General features: G+C 42.9%; 1 protein-coding gene across 1 annotated transcript in view; it reads right to left on the bottom strand.

Moving 5' to 3' along the window:
- LOC118675635 (transmembrane 4 L6 family member 4-like) overlaps positions 1-19,428 on the bottom strand; it is a 39,215-nt gene extending 19,787 nt beyond the window's left edge. The window contains exons 1-2 of the mRNA XM_036348496.1: positions 19,096-19,428; positions 16,710-16,799 (exon numbers count right to left, since the gene is read on the bottom strand). Of these exons, the coding sequence (XP_036204389.1) occupies positions 16,710-16,799; positions 19,096-19,269 (264 nt within the window). The 5' untranslated portion in view covers positions 19,270-19,428. The remainder of the gene's footprint in view (positions 1-16,709; positions 16,800-19,095) is intronic.
- Between the last annotated feature and the right edge of the window lie 342 nt (positions 19,429-19,770).

Raw genomic sequence — 19,770 nt, 5'->3', positions numbered from 1 at the left:
CCAGCCTGTTGTTGAGCATGGTAGCTACAGGAACATTACAGGTAAAAGCCAGTATTTCCAGGAGATGGGGCCTCTCAGGTCTACTAGAATGATTTAGGTGTCTCATGTCCCCTTCTTTGCCTCATGCCCATATATTTTTCACCTATTCACCGATGATTGAAGTGATAATTATGAAATTCATGCATGGATAGGGTCCCTAGGCCTGGCCAATATGTGCGGAGACTGGCAGGGAGATCGGGGAGGCCCCCACTGTCACCTGCCTTGGCTGGCCTGGGGCCTGCAGGCTGGGGGCAGCTCCTGCATAGAGCATCTGCCCCCTGGTGGTCAGTGCGTGTCATAGTGACCAGTCATTCCACTGCTGCCCCAATCATCCCTCAGGAGCAGGGGGAGGTGGAGAAGCCCTGAGGGGTGATCAGGGCCAGTGCTGAACACTGGCAGCAGGTGAGAACAGGGCCAGCAGCAGGTGTGAGCACCGGGTGGGACCGCGGTGCACAGGAGCAAAGAATTTTCAGTAACCACCAGAGGCTTGCCCCGATGACAGCGACTGGTGTCCTGCCTTGGTCTGGTGCCTCCGCTCACCTGCTCCACCATCTCGCCATGGCCAACACCTGCCATGTTCCGTGCTCTGCTGCCTGCTTCTGATGCCCGCCATGTTCTGTGTGCACCCCCTGGTGGTCAGCACATGTCATAGCAACTGATTGTTTGGTTGTTCTTTTTTTGGTCTATTTTTATATTAGCCTTTTATTATATAGGATTATTATATAGGACTAGAGGCAAGGTGCACACAATTCATGCGCTGGAGGGGTGTCCCTCAGCCTGGCCTGAACCCTCTCCAATCTGGGACCCCTTGGGGGATGTCTGACTGTCCCTCTCACAATCCAGGACTGCTGGCTCCTAACCGCTCACCTGCCTGATTGTCCCTAACCACTTCTGCCTGCCAGCCTGATTGCCCCCTAACTGCTCCCCTGCCAGCCTGATTGCCCCCAACTGACGTCCCCTGCCAGTCATCTTGTAGCAGCCCTCTTGTAGTGGCCATCTTGTGATGATGTTGCATGAGGGCGTCGTGCAAGGGCATCGCGAGAAGGCGTGATGCCACCTAGGATGTTATTATATAGGATACTCTTGAACCGAGTTTTTCAATCTTAAGTATAGAATTTCCTTTATAGGGCTAATATGGAAGACCAGTCTATTATAGAATCAAAGAATATTACAATTTAAAATGATCTTAAAAGTTTTCTGGTTTAATAATTTCACAGAGACTAAGTCACTCTGTAGTCTTATGCACCATGCAGGTTCTGCTTATGAGAGAGAGAGTAGAAGTCTAAAAATTATCATTGGTTACAGTTTCATTCCTTGAGGTTAGAAAGATTGAGTCCAATCTCTCTTCCATTTGGTAGCAGCCTTTAAAATATTTGGACATTTTATATGTTAAATAAGCATATTTTTATATTTTACATCACTCCCCTCCTTCTGCCCTCTGAAAGTTTTCTTTGGGTTAAACAAACCCAATAATTCTAGTTTATTTACCTGTTTTATATGACAAAGATTACTTTGTAAAAAGTTTATTGCAATAGCAGCTTTCTTTTTTTAAATGTATAGTCAAAAAATTATACAGTATGAAAGGCATAAAAAAAGTCATGGAGCTCATTCAGGCAAACTGTCTCTTACAGATGGAAAATATTAGGCCCAGAAATATAATGTCCATTCTAAACAGCAATAAGAGAGTAGCATGGAAACATCAATAATTTTGGAAACAGAGGTGGAAAATGATCACTTCTATTACTTTGGTGACATGAAGGGGCAGTGCCAAGCATAGGAGTGTTTTTTTAAATATATTTTATTGGTTTTTTACAGAGAGGAAGGGGGCGGGATAAAGAGTTAGAAACATCGATGAGAGAGAAACATCCATCAGCTGCCTCCTGCACACTCCCTACTGGGATGTGCCCACAACCAAGGTACATGCCCTTGACTGGAATCGAACCTGGGACCCTTGAGTCTGCAGGCTGACACTCTATCCACTGAACCAAACCGGTTAGGGCAGCATAAGAGTTTTTTCCCTTAAAAATAATTTTTATTTACAGTTGATGTACAATATTATAATAGTTTCAGGTATACAACATAGTGATTAGACCAGCCGTGGGCAAACTACGGCCCGTGGGCCGAATCCAGCCCGTTTGAAATGAATAAAACTAAAAAAAAAAAAAAAAAAAAAAAAGACCGTATCCTTTTATGTAATGATGTTTACTTTGAATTTATATTAGTTCACACAAACACTCCATCCATGCTTTTGTTCTGGCCCTCCGGTCCAGTTTAAGAACCCAGCTAACTGAAAGTAACCTCACAGGGTGATTTCATCATAAATTGCTAACTAGGCAGGTGATTGTGGGTAGTCCCTCACCCCTGGCCTATAAAAGGTTTATCTTCCCCTTAACCAAGCCCCATCCGTCTTAATTTGCATCTAGCTTAACACACCTTGGCAATACCTATTTTCAGACCCTTGGAGGTGGAACCATCCTCAAGGGATCATCTAATCTTGTTAAATAGCTGAAACCTAATCATGGAGATTTCTCTGCCTTGCTTTCTTCTACCTTCATGCAATCTTCCTTATGTTCCCTTCTTAATTCCAAATGCATAAAAGAACCTGCAAAATGATCATTATTTGGAACACTTGAGATCTTGCTTCCTGGCTTAAAAGAAGTCTTATAAATATTCTGTTCAGGTGTGGATGTTCTTACATCAACAATGATTATGATTACTCTCAGGAGGGAATGTAGTGTAATAGAGGAGAGGAACAGTGACTCTCAATTGAATCAGTAGTGATTTATTTCTTTATAAAACTATCTGAAGAAAATACGGCATTGAATTATAACTTCTTTAAACTACAGGTGGCATGTTCTGGTTTTATATCCCAGTTTAAATTTCTTACCTTAAAATGAATAAAACAACCACCCCAAACTGATTTTTCATAATGATTCCAGAGGAAACACATGAAGCAAGGTACACTTTACGTTATTTTGCTGTAAGTAATTTTAAGTTTAGAAGTCTTTAAAAATTGCCAAATTCACTACTCAGAGATAGAGCCAGTCTTTTTTTTTTTTTTTTAAATATATTTTATTGATTTTTCACAGAGAGGAAGGGAGAGAGATAGAGAGTTAGAAACATCGATGAGAGAGAAACATCGATCAGCTGCCTCTAGCACATCTCCCACTGGGGATGTGCCCGCAACCCAGGTACATGCCCTTGGCCGGAATCGAACCCGGGACCTTTCAGTCCGGAGGCCGACGCTCTATCCACTGAGCCAAACCGGTCTTGGCTAGAGCCAGTCTTAAAACCAGTATGGAATAACTAATTTTTCATGGGTTTCAGTATACAAAATATTTTTATGTTAAAAGAAAAATTATAGATTACGGAAGATGGTGGCGATATAGGCAGACGGGTCCCAGGTCGTGTCCTGGAGCAAATGGAGTGAGCAGCTGAAACTAATAACACCCACCCCAAATTGGCGAAATTACTCAGCTGGTGAGACAGTTTGCAGCCAGGAAGGGCAGAACTCCCCTGGAAAGGTAAAAAAAAACAAGGATTTGGGCAGGAAAGTTTGCCAGACCTCTGAGCCCAGAGGGTCAGAGGGAGACTGAGTGGCAGACAGCTGCGTCCCTTGGGACAAGCACAGCCCCTGACTGGAGAAAGGAGATCCGAGGGATTCCTGACGCCAGGGGATTTGAGATCTGGGTTCTGTGATCATGGAGGACTGAGCCTAAAGGGGGCAGCCTGAAGAGCTGGCCAGACCATGCAGAGCTGGTAAGAGAAGAGCTTACAGAAACTAAGCCTTCCCCATTTCCACAGCTGGCGTTTGTTTGTTTGTTTTCACTGAATCCTGTATATAAGACATTTCAGATACAGACACTCACCTGTGCTGAAGAGAGGGAGAAGGTGCGGATGAGTGGAATCTGGGGAGAGGATGGGGAGAGGGGGGGGGCGGGAGAGGTGGCAGCGAATTGAGTGCTGAGACACCCCTGGGCCCAGGATCCAGGCAGCCATTCTCTCCAGAGGGTGGGACTCCTCCACCTATCCCCCAGGCAAGGAGCACAGCCACACCCAGATTCCACCCTGAAGGAGATCAAGGATTAAAAAAATCTGATCAGTCCCTGGGAGTTAACAGGGTCTGGCCTATAGAGGGATTTTCAATCCTAGCAACAACACAGAGCAGGTAACTATTAAGGAACCAGCTCTGGGCAGTGGACTTCCCCACACCAGTTTTAAGTGCAATAGAGACGATAAACCCAAGCTACTGGACAGAGAGGCCCTATAGCCTCAGAGGCCAACCCCAAAACACTGCCACCCAGAGGCTGAGCCACAAACTGACTCTTAGCTAAATACAAATTAAGGCAGTCTGGGAAACAAATACGGCCTGCTTTAAAATCAGGACTGTGGTTTACAACACGGAGGAACAGTGTATCGCAGGGAAATTCAACACTCTCCTGAATACCTGACAGGACTAAGGCAAGCCAGACTGACGAGTAGAAGAACTGAAGGACCTTCACCACTGCAAATTTTTTTTCTTCTTTTTTCTTTTTTCACCTTTTAACTAAGAAACCAATTTTTTTTCTTTTTTTTCCATCACCTGATTTTACCCTTTTAATTACTACATTTTTATTTTTAACCAGTATTATTACTGCTACCATTTTACCATTTTTTAAAGTGCCATTTTATTTTCTCTTTATTTTTTGGGGGGATTAGTGTTCTCCATTCTATTTTCATCGTTCCTTTAGCATCAAATTTCCCTACCTCAATTTTACCTCTATGCTAAAACCCTCTCTCTCACTTTTCCCCTTTTGTTGTCCTGTTTCTCTTACCCTATTCCTGCTTTAGATTTTCCCTATTCCTTCTGTTTACCTCCTGTCAAAATTTCATCCTACTTATATATCCAATTTCCAATCCACTGCTCTAAATCCTTATACACATATCCCTTATCTTTCTTCACTATCCAAATTTTTTTTCTTCTTTTATCTTTCTATTGTTTTGTTGCTGTTTGCTTGATTGTTGAGTATATTGTGTTTTTTTTGTTGTTGTTATTGTTGTTTGTTTGTTGGTGTCTGTGTGTGTGTGTGTGTGTTTTTTAGGACTGGTTGTGAGGCTGTTTTTCTTTTTCTTTTTCTTTTTTTCTGCTGGTTTTTCCTCTCCCTCCACCCCCCCCCCCCCGGTTATTTTTGTGCTTCTGTTTTCCTTTGCCTCTCTTGATATTATTGGTTGTTTCTAGTTTGAATTCATCTCCAGGGAGCTGTTGCTGGAATTTGTTGGGATTAGTGGGGGTTATATAGGAGTTTTCTCTTCCCCTCTTCTACTTCATAGTCTCTTCCCCTCTTCTACTTCATTCTCTCTTTTCGGTCTTTTTTTTTTTTTGCTCTTTTTTTTCTCTTTTCTTTCCCCCTCCTTTTTCCCAATTTCATTTTTGCACTCCTTTTTTTTTTCTTCCCTACTTTTCTTTTCTTTTCTTTTTTCTCTTTTATCTTTTTCTCTTCTTTCTTCCTTATCCCCTAATTCTCTTAATTCGGGTGGTCACGTTTATTTGGGGTTATTAATATCATGAATGTATTTGTGTTTAGTGCCTGGTACGTGGTGCCTTGTAGGGTTGTATTATGTGCCTTTAAATCAATGCAGCAGATCCAAGCAAAAGCAGCCTCCTGAGCACCACACCCTCTGTCTGAGGAACAGCAGCTGTACATGAAGCCTCCACCCACCAGCCAGAAGAGCCACCACAGCTGTGAACAGCACTCACCAGAGGAGCTGCTGCCAACTGAGGAGCACCTGCTACCACAACCGCCCGAGGAGCAACCACAGCCCAAGAAGCCACTGCCACCCAGAGAGCAGCCACTGAACGACTCAACGTCTAGATATGTCAGTGAGATCAAACATGGGTATACAAAGAAACCCCAAAGGGAAAGAGAAGGAGGACTCTTCAGAAAAGCAGCTAAGTAATACAGAGGCATGAAACATGATAGAAAAAGAATTCAGAATAAGGGTCCTAGAGTGCATAAACCGGATGGAGGAAAAAATCAACAACTTCTGCGAGAAGCTAGAAGAAACAGATGAAAAAAATCAACAACTTAAGAAAGAACCAAGAAGAAATGAAGAGTGATATAGCTGCAATAAAAAACACCATTCAAAATATCAACAGTAGACTAGGAGAAGAGGAAGACCGAATTAGTGCATTAGAAGACAAGGAAGCAGAACACACCCAAAATGTACTGCAATTCGAGAAAAAAATTAAAAGACAGGAGGAGAGCCTAAGGGAGCTTTGGCACAACATGAAACGAAACAACATATGAATAATAGGGGTGCCAGAAAAACAGAAAGATGAACAAGGATTAGAAAACCTATTCGAAGAAATAATATCAGAAAACTTCCCTGAGGTGGGGAAGAAAAAAGTCACACAAACCCAGAGAGTCCCAAACAAGGTGAACCCAAAGACCCACACCAAGACACATCATAATTACCATGGCAAATGTTCAGGACAAAGAGAGAATCTTACAGGCTGCAAGAGAGAGACAGAGAGTTACATACAAGGGATCTCCCATTAAATTATCAAATGATTTCTCAAAAGAAACACATCAAGCCAGAAAAGAATAGACAGAAATTTACAAAGTGATGCAAAGCAAAGGACTGAATCCAAGTATACTCTATCCAGCAAGGCTAACATACAAAATTGAAGGGGAAATAAGAAGCTTCACAGACAAAAAAAGGCTAAGGAAGTTTATCACCACCAAACCAGCAATGTAAGGAATGCTAAAGGGACTGGTGTAAAAAGAAGAAATAAAAAGCTCAGAAAGAAAACAGCCACACACAAAAAAAGAAATGGCTACAAACAAGTACCTTTAAATAATAACTTTAAATGTAAACGGACTAAATGCTCCAACCAAAAGACATAGAGTGGCTGAATGGATAAAAAAACATGACCCATACATTTTCTGTCTAAAAGAGACCCACCTCATTAGAAGGGACTCACACAGACTGAAAGTGAAAGGATGGAAAAATATTCTTCAGGCAAATGGAAAGGAAAAGAAAGCTGGGGGAGCAATACTTATATCACACAAAATAGACCTCAAAGTGAAGGCCATAACAAGAGATAAGGAAGGCCACTTCATAATACTAAAGGGATCAATACAACAAGAAGATATAACCCTGGTAAACATATATGCACCCAATGCAGGAGCGCCCAAATTTATAAGAAAACTCCTGGAAGATATCAGGGGAGAGATTGACAACAATACAATCATAGTAGGGGACTTTAATACACCACTGACAGCACTGGATAAGTCCTCTAGACAAACAATCAGCAAAGAAACAGCAATCCTAAATGACTCACTAGATCAGATGGACTTAATAGACATCTTCAGAACACTTCACCCCAAAGCCACGGAATACACATTCTACTCAAGTGCTCATAAGACAAATTCAAAAATGGACCTTATATTGGGTCACAAGCAAAGTATCCCCAAATTCAAGAAGATTGAAATCATAAAAAGCATCTTCTCAGACCACGATGGCATAATATTAGAAATAAACTACAATAAAAACAACCCAAAATACTCAAACACCTGGAAGCTGAATAGCATGTTATTAAATATTGATTGTGTTACCAATGAGATCAAAGAAGAAATTTAAAACATCCTGGAAACTGATGACATTGAAAACACAACAATCCAAAACCTATGGGACACAATGAAAGCAGTCCTGAGAGGGAAGTTTATAGCTCTACAGGCCTATCTCAAAAAACAAGAAAAAATGGTAGTAAATCATCTAACTCTACAACTCAAAGAAAAAGAAAGAGAGCAACAAGAAAACCCCAGAGTGAGCAGAAGGAAGGAGATAATAAAGATTAAAGCAGAAATAAATGACATAGAGACCAAAAAAAAAATACAGAAAATCAATGAAACCAAGAGCTGGTTCTTTGAAAGGATAAACAAGATTGACAAACCTCTAGCCAGACTCACCAAGAAGCAAAGAGACAGGACCCAAATAAACAAAATCAGAAACGATAGAGGCGAAATAACAACAGACCCCACAGAAATACAAAGGATTGTTAAAAAATACTATGGACAGCTCTACTCCAACAAACTAGACAACCTGGAGGAAATGGACAAATTCCTAGAAAAATACAACATTCCAAAACTCAATCAGGAAGAATCTAAAAATCTCAACAGGCCAATTACTATTGAAGAAATTGAAGCAGTCATCAAAAAGCTTCCAGCAAACAAAAGTCCAGGACCAGACAGCTTCACACGGGAGTTTTACCAAACATTCAAGGAAGAACTAAAACCTATCCTCCTCAGACTACTACAAAAAATTCAAGAGGAAGGAACACTTCCAAGCTGATTCTATGAAGCCAGCATCACCCTAATACCAAAACCAGGGAAGGACAACACAATGAAAGAGAATTACAGGCCAATATCCCTCATGAACATAGATGCCAAAATCCTCAACCAAATCTTAGCAAATCGGTCCAGCAGTACATCAGAAAGATCATACACCATGACCAAGTACGATTTATCCCAGGGATGCAAGGATGGTATAATATCCGTAAATCAATAAACGTTATACATCACATAAACAAACTGAAAGAAAAAAAACACATAGTCATATCAATTGATGCAGAAAAAGCATTTGACAAAATTCAACACCCATTTTTGATAAAAACTCTCAGCAAGGTGGGAGTAGAAGGATCATACCTCAACATAATAAAAGCCATATATGACAGGCCCACAGCCAACATCATACTCAATGGACAAAAACTAACACCATTTCCCCTAAGAACAGGAACAAGACAGGGATGCCCCCTCTCACCACTCTTGTTCAAAATAGTACTGGAAGTGTTATCCATTGCAATTAGGCAAGAAGAAGAAATAAAATGCATCCAAATTGGAAAAGAGGAAGTAAAACTGTCCTTATTTGCAGACGACATGATATTATACATACAAAACCCTAGAGACTCCATCAAAAAGCTACTAGACTTAATACACGAATTTGGCAATGTAGCAGGATACAAAATTAACCCCAAGAAATCTGAGTCATTTCTATACACCAATAGTGAACTTTCAGAAAGAGAGATTATAAAAACAATCCCATTTACCATCGCACCAAAAAAATTAAGCTACCTAGGAATAAACTTAACTAAAGAGGTAAAGGACCTCTACTCAGAAAACTACAGGACGTTGAAAAAAAGAGATAGAGGAAGACATAAACAGATGGAAGAACATACCATGTTCATGGATTGGTAGAATCAACATCATTAAAATGTCCATACTACCCAAAGCAATCTATAAATTCAACGCACTTCCCATTAAAATACCAACGGCATACTTCACAGATCTAGAACGAACTCTCCAAAAATTCATCTGGAATAAAAAAAGACCCCGAATAGCTGCAGCAATCCTGAAAAAGAACAAAGTAGGTGGGATCTCAACACCAGATATCAAGATGTATTACAAAGCCACTGTTCTCAAAACTGCATGGTACTGGCACAAGAACAGGCATGTAGATCAATGGAATAGAATAGAGAGCCCAGAAATCGGCCCAAATGAATATGCTCAATTAATATTTGACAAAGGAGGCAAGAACATACAATGGAGCCAAGATAGTCTCTTCAATAAATGGTGTTGGGAAAATTGGACAGATATATGCAAGAAAATGAAACTAGACCACCAACTTACACCATACACAAAAATAAACTCAAAATGGATAAAGGACTTAAATGTACGACAGGAAACCATAAAAATTCTAGAAGAATCCAAAGGCAACAAAATCTCAGACATATGCCGAAGCAATTTCTTCACTGATACAGCTCCTAGGGCACTTGAAACTAAAGCGAAAATGAACAAATGTGACTACATCTAAATTAAAAGCTTCTGCAAAGCAAAATAAACCATCAACAAAACAACAAGAAAACCCACTGGGTGGGAAAACATATTTGCCAATGTCATATCTGATAAGGGCCTAATCTCCAAAATTTATAGGGAACTCATACAACTTAACAAAAGGAAGATAAACAATCTAATCAAAAAATGGGCAAAGGACCTAAATAAACACCTTTCAAAAGAAGACATTCAGAAAGCCAAGAGACATATGAAAACATGCTCAAAGTCACTAATCATCTAAGAGATGCAAATCAAAACAACAATGAGGTACCATCTCACACCTGTCAGACTGGCTATCATCAACAAATCAACAAACGACAACTGCTGGAGAGGATGTGGAGAAAAAGGAACACTTGTGCACTGCTGGTGGGAATGCAGACTGGTGCAGCCACTATGGAAGACAGTATGGAGTTTCCTCAAAAAACTGAAAATGGAACTCCCATTTGACCCTGTGATCCCACTTCTAGGAATATATCCCAAGAAACCAGAAACACCAATCAGAAAGGATATATGCATCCTTATGTTCATAGCAGCACAATTCACCATAGCTAAGATCTGGAAACAGCCTACGTGCCCATCAGTAGATGAATGGATTAGAAAACAGTGGTACATCTACATGATGGAATACTATGCTGCTGTAAAAAGGAAGGAACTCTTACCATTTGCAAGTGCATGGATGGAACTGGAGAGCATTATGCTAAGTGAAATAAGCCCATCAATGAAGGAAAAATACCACATGATCTCACTCATTCATGGATAATAGAGACCAGTATAAACTTTTGAACAATAATAGATATAGAGTCAGAGCTTCCTCAAACAGATTGTCAAACTGCAGCGGGAAGGCCAGGGAGGGTTGGGGGGCAGGAGGGAGGTGGGTAAGAGATAAACCAAAGGACTTATATGCATGCATATGAGCATAACCAATGGACATAAGACACTGGGGGATAGGGGAGGCTAGGGGACTGTCAAGGGCGGGGGGAAAAAATGGACACATATGTAATACCCTTTGTAATACTTTAAGCAATAAAAAAAAAGACAAATTATAAAGATCAAGTTGAAGGAGAGAACCAAGATGCTGCCGTAGGTAAATGCTGGTACTTGCAGCCTCCTAGTACATGCACATCAAAATTACAGCTAAAACACAGAACAACCATCCAAATTACCTGAAATCTGGCTGAATAGAAATCCTACAACGACAGAAGTAAAGAAGAAAGCACACTGAGAATGGTAGGAGGGGCAGAGGGGTGAAACAGGATGGTTGAATACCCATGTGTGGTATTTTTTTAATTTGGTGGGATGTCTAGGGGTGGAGGCCTCCCATGAGAAGCAATGAGTCCCAGCCCCACACCAAACCCTCAACCCAGGGTTCCAAAGCTGGGAAGAGAAGTGCCCGTAACTTCAGGCTGCAAAAAGTAGCAGGGCTTATCGCTGAGTGACAAGAAGGCTGCTGGAAACCCAGGCAGTTCCTCCTAAAGGGCCAGTGCACGAACTTACATAACCCCACTCCCTCTGAGCTCCAGTGCTGGGGAAGTGGCTTGGAGGGGATACAGAAACATATGGGGAGGAACTGAATTGTCTGACATCAAAGCAAGAACTTGGGGGCGGCTTTCTCCCAGACAGGGGTACTCCCAGGGGTCATTGTTCCTGTTCTGAGATCTCCCCATAGTAGAGCTGACTGGCAGGCACCATATTTGAGTCCACATAAACCTGCCTCATACTGTTTGCTCCACCCTGGTGATTCACTAAGACCCTGCCCTGCCCAATTTGCAGCCCTATCTAAGCTGTTTGCAGCTACTTTTCCATATGAATGGCCTGTCCTGGCTCAGGCTTCAGACCTTTATAAAATCTCTCAAACAAGTAGCAGCTGGCATCAGTGTGCCCCATAACTCTCAATAAGAGGCCCCAGGCCCAACATTAGCAGCAGCCTGCCTTGCTTCACAGCTTGGCCTCTCCTGGGAATTTCCAAGTCCAATACAAGTAGCAGCCATCTGCAGATTGCTCGGAAGCTCCTGAAGGGTGGCCCCAGACAGGGCTCAGGCAATGGCTTACTTTTCCCTTCCAGGGGGGCCCCAGAGCCAGTGTGTCTGACGGACAGCTTCAGACGATGCCAGATTACAATTCAACACATCCACGAGCAACACAGTCAAGGGACAGACTCAGTGAGCACCAAAGCCACGGTGAAGCCAGTCCTGCTCCATAGGGGTGTCTCCTGCACAGTAGCTCTTCCACTGTAGTCATACCTGGTCCTCACAGCCAGCTGGCCTGGGGGTATATCTTTCCCAGTGATGCCAACAACAATCAAGGCTCAACTACAATAAGACAGTGCACAAGGACACACCTGGAATGCCCAGCTCAGGTGATTAGGGAGGCTGAGCAACTGGGCCCTACACATAAGGTCATGCTACCAATTCCAGGAGACATAGCAGCTCTACTTAATAGATAGAAACAAACAGGATAAGTCAAAATGCAGAGACAAAGGAAAAGAATAGAATGAAAGAACAGAGGCAATCTCTAGAAAAAGAACTAAATTAAATGGAAACAAGCAAACTACTAAATACAGAGTTTAAAACAATGGTTATAAGGATGCTCAAGGTACTTAGTGAGAATTTCAAGGAAATTAGTGATAACATCAAAGTTATGAAAAAAGATGAATTAGAAATGAAGGATATACTAACTGAAATGAAGAATATTTTACAGGGAAGAAACAGTAGAGTAGAGGATGCCAAGAATCCAGTCAGCAATTTGAAATATGAGGAAGCAGAAAGCACCCAATCAGAAGAGCAAAAGAGAAAAATGATCCAAAAATATGGAGCTAGTGTAAGGAACCTCTGGGACAACTTTAAGTGAACCAACATTCACATCATTGGGCATGCAAGAAAGAGAAGAGAGAGAGCAAGATATTGAAAACCCATTTGAAGAAATAATGATAGTAATTTCCCCTACTGGATGAAAGATACAGACTTACAAGTCCAGGAAGCACAGAGAGTATCAAACAAGAGGGATCCAAAGAGGCCCACACCAACACACATCATAATTAAAATGCCATAGGTTAAAGACAAAGATGGAATCTTAAAAGCAGCAAGAGAAAAGCAGTTAGTTACCCACAAGAGAGCACCCATATGACTGTCAGCTGATTTCTCAACAGAAACTTTACAAGTCAGAAGGGAGTAGCAAAAAATATTCAAAGTGATGAATAGCAAGGACCTAAAACCAAGTCTTCCTCTCCAAACACAGGCCTCTCAGCCATTGGACCCTGCCTATGGCCAGGGGGTGGGCCTTTATCTACCTAAGAAGGATGCTGAATGTGTGCTTGCCCCTAATATATGTCTCCTTCATGAATTGTCTTCATTCCCATTATCAAATATGCTCTTTTCAAGGCCTAGAGCTTCAAGAGACTCTTATTAAAGCACGTACTTGACCTGAATGAGTTGATTGAATTAATTAGCTATCTCACTGGATCCTGAGAGATCAATTTATTTAAAGGATTAGAGGGCAGGAGAGCTTCCGGTATGGAAGGAAGAGGTTGTGACCTGAAAACACGCGGGTCAGTTTTTAATGCCCACCTTGAAAGTAACCCTCCTCTCTGTCCTCAGCTCTCATTAGTCCAGTTTATTTGAGAGGGTGACCCCTGGAGCTGGGCTTCCATTGGCTGAGCCTCAGAGGAGAGTTTACCTCCATTTTCTAGTTTCACCTGGAAACTATCACTTAGGTGATCTCATGATTTTTTCCAGTTCCGCAGTCTCCACATCCTGCATCTACTGCCAACTCTTAGTCCTGGTTTTACTCCCCAAGGAAAGGAAAGAATGATGCAGCTGAATTCTGGGGAATACTACAGAAAGACATAGCAAAGTAGGAGAGAGAGGGGCCAGGAAAGGATAGAGAGCAAGGCTGTGGAGACAGCGACAGGATTTAGGCCTTAGCCCTGAGTCAGTCTATTTATGCCCCATGGGCTGTTTTACCCAGTAGGATTCATAAAACAATGTTCCACAGGAGCCCAGCATTCCTTAAACACCTGGAGGGGATGCTGTGAGCCTTGGCCAAAATAAAATCTTTCAGCATTAGAGCAGTAATCAAATTATGCTACAGCTTCTTTTTCTTTGCCTTACACGTGTGTGTGGATACCTGTCTTTATAGAATGGTTACTGCTTTGTCCAGATTCTCAGAATGAAAGGGAACCTGGCTCCAGAGCAAGGCATGATGCAACAGCTCCTAGGGGTGGGGTGGGGCTGCTAAAGAAGGGCTCAGCCTTACCCAGTGTAGGCCACTGTGCCAACATGCAGGGCCTATAGTACCATACATTTTGAAAAAGAAGTAAGGTGTCTACATACTTTAGTGAACTCTATTTTTAAAAAGTTGGTAGCCGACTACAAACAAACAAAACAAAAACAAGAAATGCTTCTTCTGGCCACCTGGAAGGTGATGGTTTCTGGTCCAGGGCACCTGTGGCTGGGTGCCTTGGTTTACAGACTGGCTTGGCTGTTCCTTTGATGGGCATTGGCCTTGTGGACAACTGGACAGTCATTTGAAGGTGTCATCCTCAACTCACACCAAGGGCAGATCCCAACCCGGTATGGGGAAAAGGGAGTTTAGGGAGCTCAGATGGACAACTGGAATTGAGCAGAGCAAATGTTTCAGATCATATTGACTCAACTGGACTTGTAAAAGTATTGATTTCTCAGCATTCCTCTTGGACTGCACTTAAATCTAACTAAAAACAAGTTTTGTACAATACTTGAATGTTATTTCACTTTTTGCTGTGGTTGCATATAAACCCAAAAAAAATAAATACATAAATAAATAAACCATATTTTACTGGGCTAATCTTCACCTATAGTCAACACCAGAGAATGAGCTGGTGGACTCTAAGCAGTGAGGTTTTTCTGTTTCTTTGTTTGTTTGTTTTGCCACCAATTTCCTTAATAGCCCCTCTCTCTCTCTCTCTCTCTTTCTCTCTCTCTCTCTCTCTCTCTCTCTCTCTCTCTCTCTCTCTCTCTCTAGGAATTTGTACATTTCCTCCAGGTTGTCTAGTTTGTTGGAGTAGAGCTGTTCATAGTATTTTTTAACAATCATTTGTATTTCTGTGGGGTCTGTTGTTATTTCGCCTCTATTGTTTCTGATTTTGTTTATTTGGGTCCTCTCTCTTTGCTTCTTGGTGAGTCTGGCTAGAGGTTTGTCAATCTTGTTTATCCTTTCAAAGAACCAGCTCTTGGTTTCATTGATTTTCTGTATTGTTTTTTTGGTCTCTATGTCATTTATTTCTGCTCTAATCTTTATTATCTCCTTCCTTCTGCTCACTCTGGGGTTTTCTTGTTGCTCTCTTTCTAATTCTTTGAGCTGTAACTCTCTTTCTCTTCTTTCATATTCTCATCTTCCATGTATTCCTTCAACATCTCCCAAGTAGAACAGGATTACATTTCAAGCAGAAAATAAGTTATATATTTGATGCTTACTTGGGACTTGTGATGGTGTTAAGAAGGTGAGAACATTTTCTTTGAATGAAAGTCTGTGTGCTATGTGCTGTGCACCAGCCTCAGTCCTTCATATGTGTTCAATAAGTATTGTTTGATTCAAAAAATGAGCAAATGTGGCAAGAAAGAATGATGACATGATTTTATTTCATAACTGACAGCTTTCCCTTGAAAAAGTTAAGGTAAGTGTGTATAGTTCATCATTGGGCTCTCAAGTCTCTTAGGTGGACCACAGAACCTCAGGAGATGGGAGCAAGAGATGGCCTTACTCCTTATCCCGCCTTCATTCCAGTTCTACCTTCATCTTTGCCACATCAATATATTGATCTCTTAATACTTTTCTTTAAGTCAACCCTCTCTTTCATTCATTCATTCACATCATCATCTGAATGAAAAACTAGGATCTTTAGCAAACAGAACACAATATCATTCTTCGTTAATGTTGCTGGCAACCCTGGAGCTGGGGGCTTGTTCTTTTGTTAGAAAGGGAGGTCATGAGGGGTTAGGAATAGTAAGAACTTCTTTCCATCAAAATAAGATTTTCTTTTTCATGATAGACTCAAAGGATTGAAGGAGAATTGAAAAGGGAATAACCTTCCATGCCATTGAAAAATATAGCATATCTGAATACCAGCAAAGCCTGTCTTAAATTGGGAAATTCTGATCTAGTCCAACTTCCTCATATTACAGGTAAGCAAAGGGAGGCAGAGAGCAGGACAGTGACTTGGCCAGCTGTAGAAATGGGACTGACCTTACATCCCAGAATTCTTCCCACTCTGAGAGGAACAGGGATGCCTAATCTCTCTACCTGTCTGTGAAAATATGGGTGGCTACATGAAGGAAGAAGTCCTGCGTCAAAATGCAGGGAGAAGTGGGAAGAGCTGGGCACTGAGGTAGTGAACTGGCAATGGTATGCATGGGGAATTTAGGGGGCTAAAGGGGAGAGGAGGTTACCATTTGTTATCTTGTCTAATCCCTTTTTTACAGGTGGACCAGAGAAGGAAATGACTTGTCTAGGGTCTCAGGGCCTCTCATGGCTGGGGGAGAGGGCCACTCCCTACCTCTGCCTTCCCAGCCTCGTTCTTTATAGGGCTCCACTGCAGCCCTCCAGCTCTGACATCTCTGCTTGTTTGTGAAATTGGAGGTGGCATTTTAAATTTATCATTATAGTTACTTTCCATCCACAGGAAGAATTACATCTTTATTCCTGCACCAGCTGTCCCAAGAGTCATGCTTGGGGCTGGTTACTCCTCTCCACCCTTGAGATGTCCAGCAGGAAGGGACAGTGTACCTGGGAATAATTATGGTGTCTGCCCCCCTGGTAACTCACCGCAAATCTCTTCCCACACCTCTCGTTGCCACAGCACCCACAGCAGTCATTGTTCTTTAAGCCCAGGAACACAAGCACAGGGAAGATCATCTGTCAGCAAGAGAAGCACCTTAGAATGGGTCTGGGATGTGAAAGTGAAGCAGGAATTTTAGGGAAATATAGGCAGTGTTGTGCCCAGATTTCAAGATTCCCAAGAACCCACAGGGAGCCAGTGAGTCCGATGCAAAAGCAAAGAGTCATTCATTTCAAACCTAGGTTTGGCTCCCCTGCCACACTCACCGATGCAACGGTAAGCTCCAGTGGCCGAGAGAGAGCGAGGCCTGATGGGATTGTGGGTTTTATAGTAAGGGCAGGGGAGGGGACTGTGGGCCCCGCCGATTGGCCAGGCGCCAGTTGGGTCCTGGGTGTGGCCAGCAGGGGCCTGGGCTTCCGGGAAGAAGGCACTCTCCTGAGCACACGGCGGCTACCCCAAAAATGGAGGACCCAGGGCAAGGTGGAGGGCGCAGTCCTAGCCCCCCGCCCCAGGGCGAGCTGAGCCCGGGCTCCAGGGGCCAGTCCAGTTGCTGGGGGTCCAGCAGATCAACCAGTTCCAGCCCAGACAGGAAGTCCACGTCCTCCATCTCCTCGGGTGAGGGCACGCGCCCCGCCCCGCCGCCGCTGCTGCCGCGTGTGTCCGGTCCGGGGGCGGCAGGCGGGTGGCAGCCTGCGCCGGGCTCCCTCCGTGGGCTGGGGAGTCGGTGCCCGAGGCCACCAGCAGCGTGGTCAGGCCCCACGACGACTCGTCCTTTCAGGCAGGCTAAGGGATTTTTTAGAATTGGGGTCCATGGAATAAACACAGGGAGAAGTTATATTTCTATAACACCAGGAAGCCAGGTGCAGTTATATCTCCATAAGACAAGGGAGCAGCAACAGTTGTATTTACATAAGATAAGGGAACTGGAAGTAGCAAGAAAGGTCTATATTTATAAAATAAAGAGAAGGAAGCCCTTCATTCAGATGGAAAAGAAGAACATCCAGAGGGAATAGGGAAACAATGAGGATGGAGGGGGAGAACCTCACATGTCTCCTGTGAGGTTCAACCTTTGAGCCCAGGAGTTACTATACTAACCAACTGGAAGGGGAATATTGACCAATCAGAGGGGATATCAGGCACCAGGATCTGCAGCCTTTATAAGCCATAGAGAAAGGAACTCAGTGGGACCCTTTCCCCCTCCCTACTTGGAAGTCCATTCTGTGGGACTCTTCCCTCTCCCCACATGGGAGTCTGTACTTGTCCTTTAATAAATCTCCACCTTTGCTATACCACTTTCTGTCCTTGGATTCATTCTTCGATTCCAGCAGACAAAGAATCCGGGTTCCAGTCCAAAAATTCAGTATCAAAAGCAAGACCCACGCCTGCCTGGCTGTGTGAGGAGCCACAGCCATGATGTGAGACTTGTGGCTTAAGGTTATGGCAGGAATGACAGAACGTCGCTGGTGGAGTGGACCAGTGTTATTGAGTATTTTGATGCCATTTGGCTTAACTGCAGTTTCAATGGGCCGAGATTTCAAGATCTGACACTCCCAGTCTCCATTTAGATCAGCGGTTCTCAACCTGTGGGTCGCGACCCCTTTGGGGGTCGAACGACCCTTTCACAGGGGTCGCTTAAGACCATCGGCAAACACATATATTACATATTGTTTTTGTGATTAATCACTATGCTTTAATTATGTTCAATTTGTAACAATGAAAATACATCCTGCATATCAGATATTTACATTACTATTCATAACAGTATCAAACTTATATTTATGAAGTAGCAACGAAAATAATTTTATGGTTGGGGGTCACCACAACATGAGGAACTGTATTAAAGGGTCACAGCATTAGGAAGGTTGAGAACCATGATTTAGATGGTGGGTTAGGAAAAGAAAAAACAAAACAGGTTAGATTGTCATGATAAGGATCTCTCTCTAAAGCAGAAGCTCCCAGTCTCTACTGGAAACAGGAATAAGAAAGCCTTCATGCATGAGTGAGTGGAAGAAGAATCCTCTGACACCTATTTCTCTTGGTGGTTCAATCAATTTGCTATAAAGTATATTTCCACCCCCTTCTCCCCCTCCCCATAGCACCCTCTCTTGTTTGAATTAAGAAATTCTGTGACTTTCAGTTTGATTCCTGGAGCTTAATTGGCCCATGAGAACCACCAGACCAAGTTTAAATGACCTAGTAATGCAGCAGACAGGTCCTTGTCAGGCCCTAATGGAGAAGGAACAATTAAGGCACTGACTTTTCATAGAGCAATGCTTAGGCTTTTGTTAGCAGCTAATTATCTCCCTGGTTACAAAGTGCCCAATTTTGGAAGAATGGGGTGAAAATCTCCTTCAGGAGGATTTTAATACTCACCAAGAACCCGCTTCCTAATATTCCTCCAAAAAACCAGACCTCTTCAGAAAGGTGTTCATTGTTGTCTATCACTTTTCCTCCAGGGAAAAACAAAAGGATGTTAGCCAGGATGCCAAACACAGTGAGGGGAATGAGGGTGCCTCCCAGGCACTTGGCACACCCTCCGGTGCACATGCTGGGGAAGGATGGCACAGGACCGAGAAAAACGTCCCTCACTGCCTCCTTCACGGGGTCTCTTCAAAGTTATGAGCCAGAGGGTCCTAGTCAACGTCCCAGTTCAATTTGTATGTTGGAGCTGAGAAGCCAGCCAGCCTGGGAACCGTGCCCTGGCGTTGCTTCCACTTCTCAAATGGATCAGAACCTCGATGCTGATGGCTATTTATACCTTCTCCCTGACCCGGAGTCCTGGGTGTTTTTTTGAGCTCCCATAAATGAGATTATGTTTAGAGCAATCATTTAGTCATGGAAACCAATAACCTCTGTTAATAATCCACCGGTGCAGACAAGACACTCACATTGTTGCAATCGAGCACAGGGCTGAAACAAACAGCCTTTGGAACTACCCACCTTTCCTCTGACAGTGCCAGAAATATTCTCCCAGCTCTTTTATAAATCACTGGAAAATTGAATCACCTCCTAGCTAACCTCATATCCCCGAAGTAGTCAGTAATGGAC

This window comes from Myotis myotis, unplaced genomic scaffold (assembly GCF_014108235.1).
Source record: "Myotis myotis isolate mMyoMyo1 unplaced genomic scaffold, mMyoMyo1.p scaffold_m19_p_2, whole genome shotgun sequence".
Classification (NCBI taxonomy): Eukaryota; Metazoa; Chordata; class Mammalia; order Chiroptera; family Vespertilionidae; genus Myotis; species Myotis myotis.
Note: the sequence above shows the minus strand (reverse complement) of the source record. Positions and strands in the feature narration are given on the sequence as shown.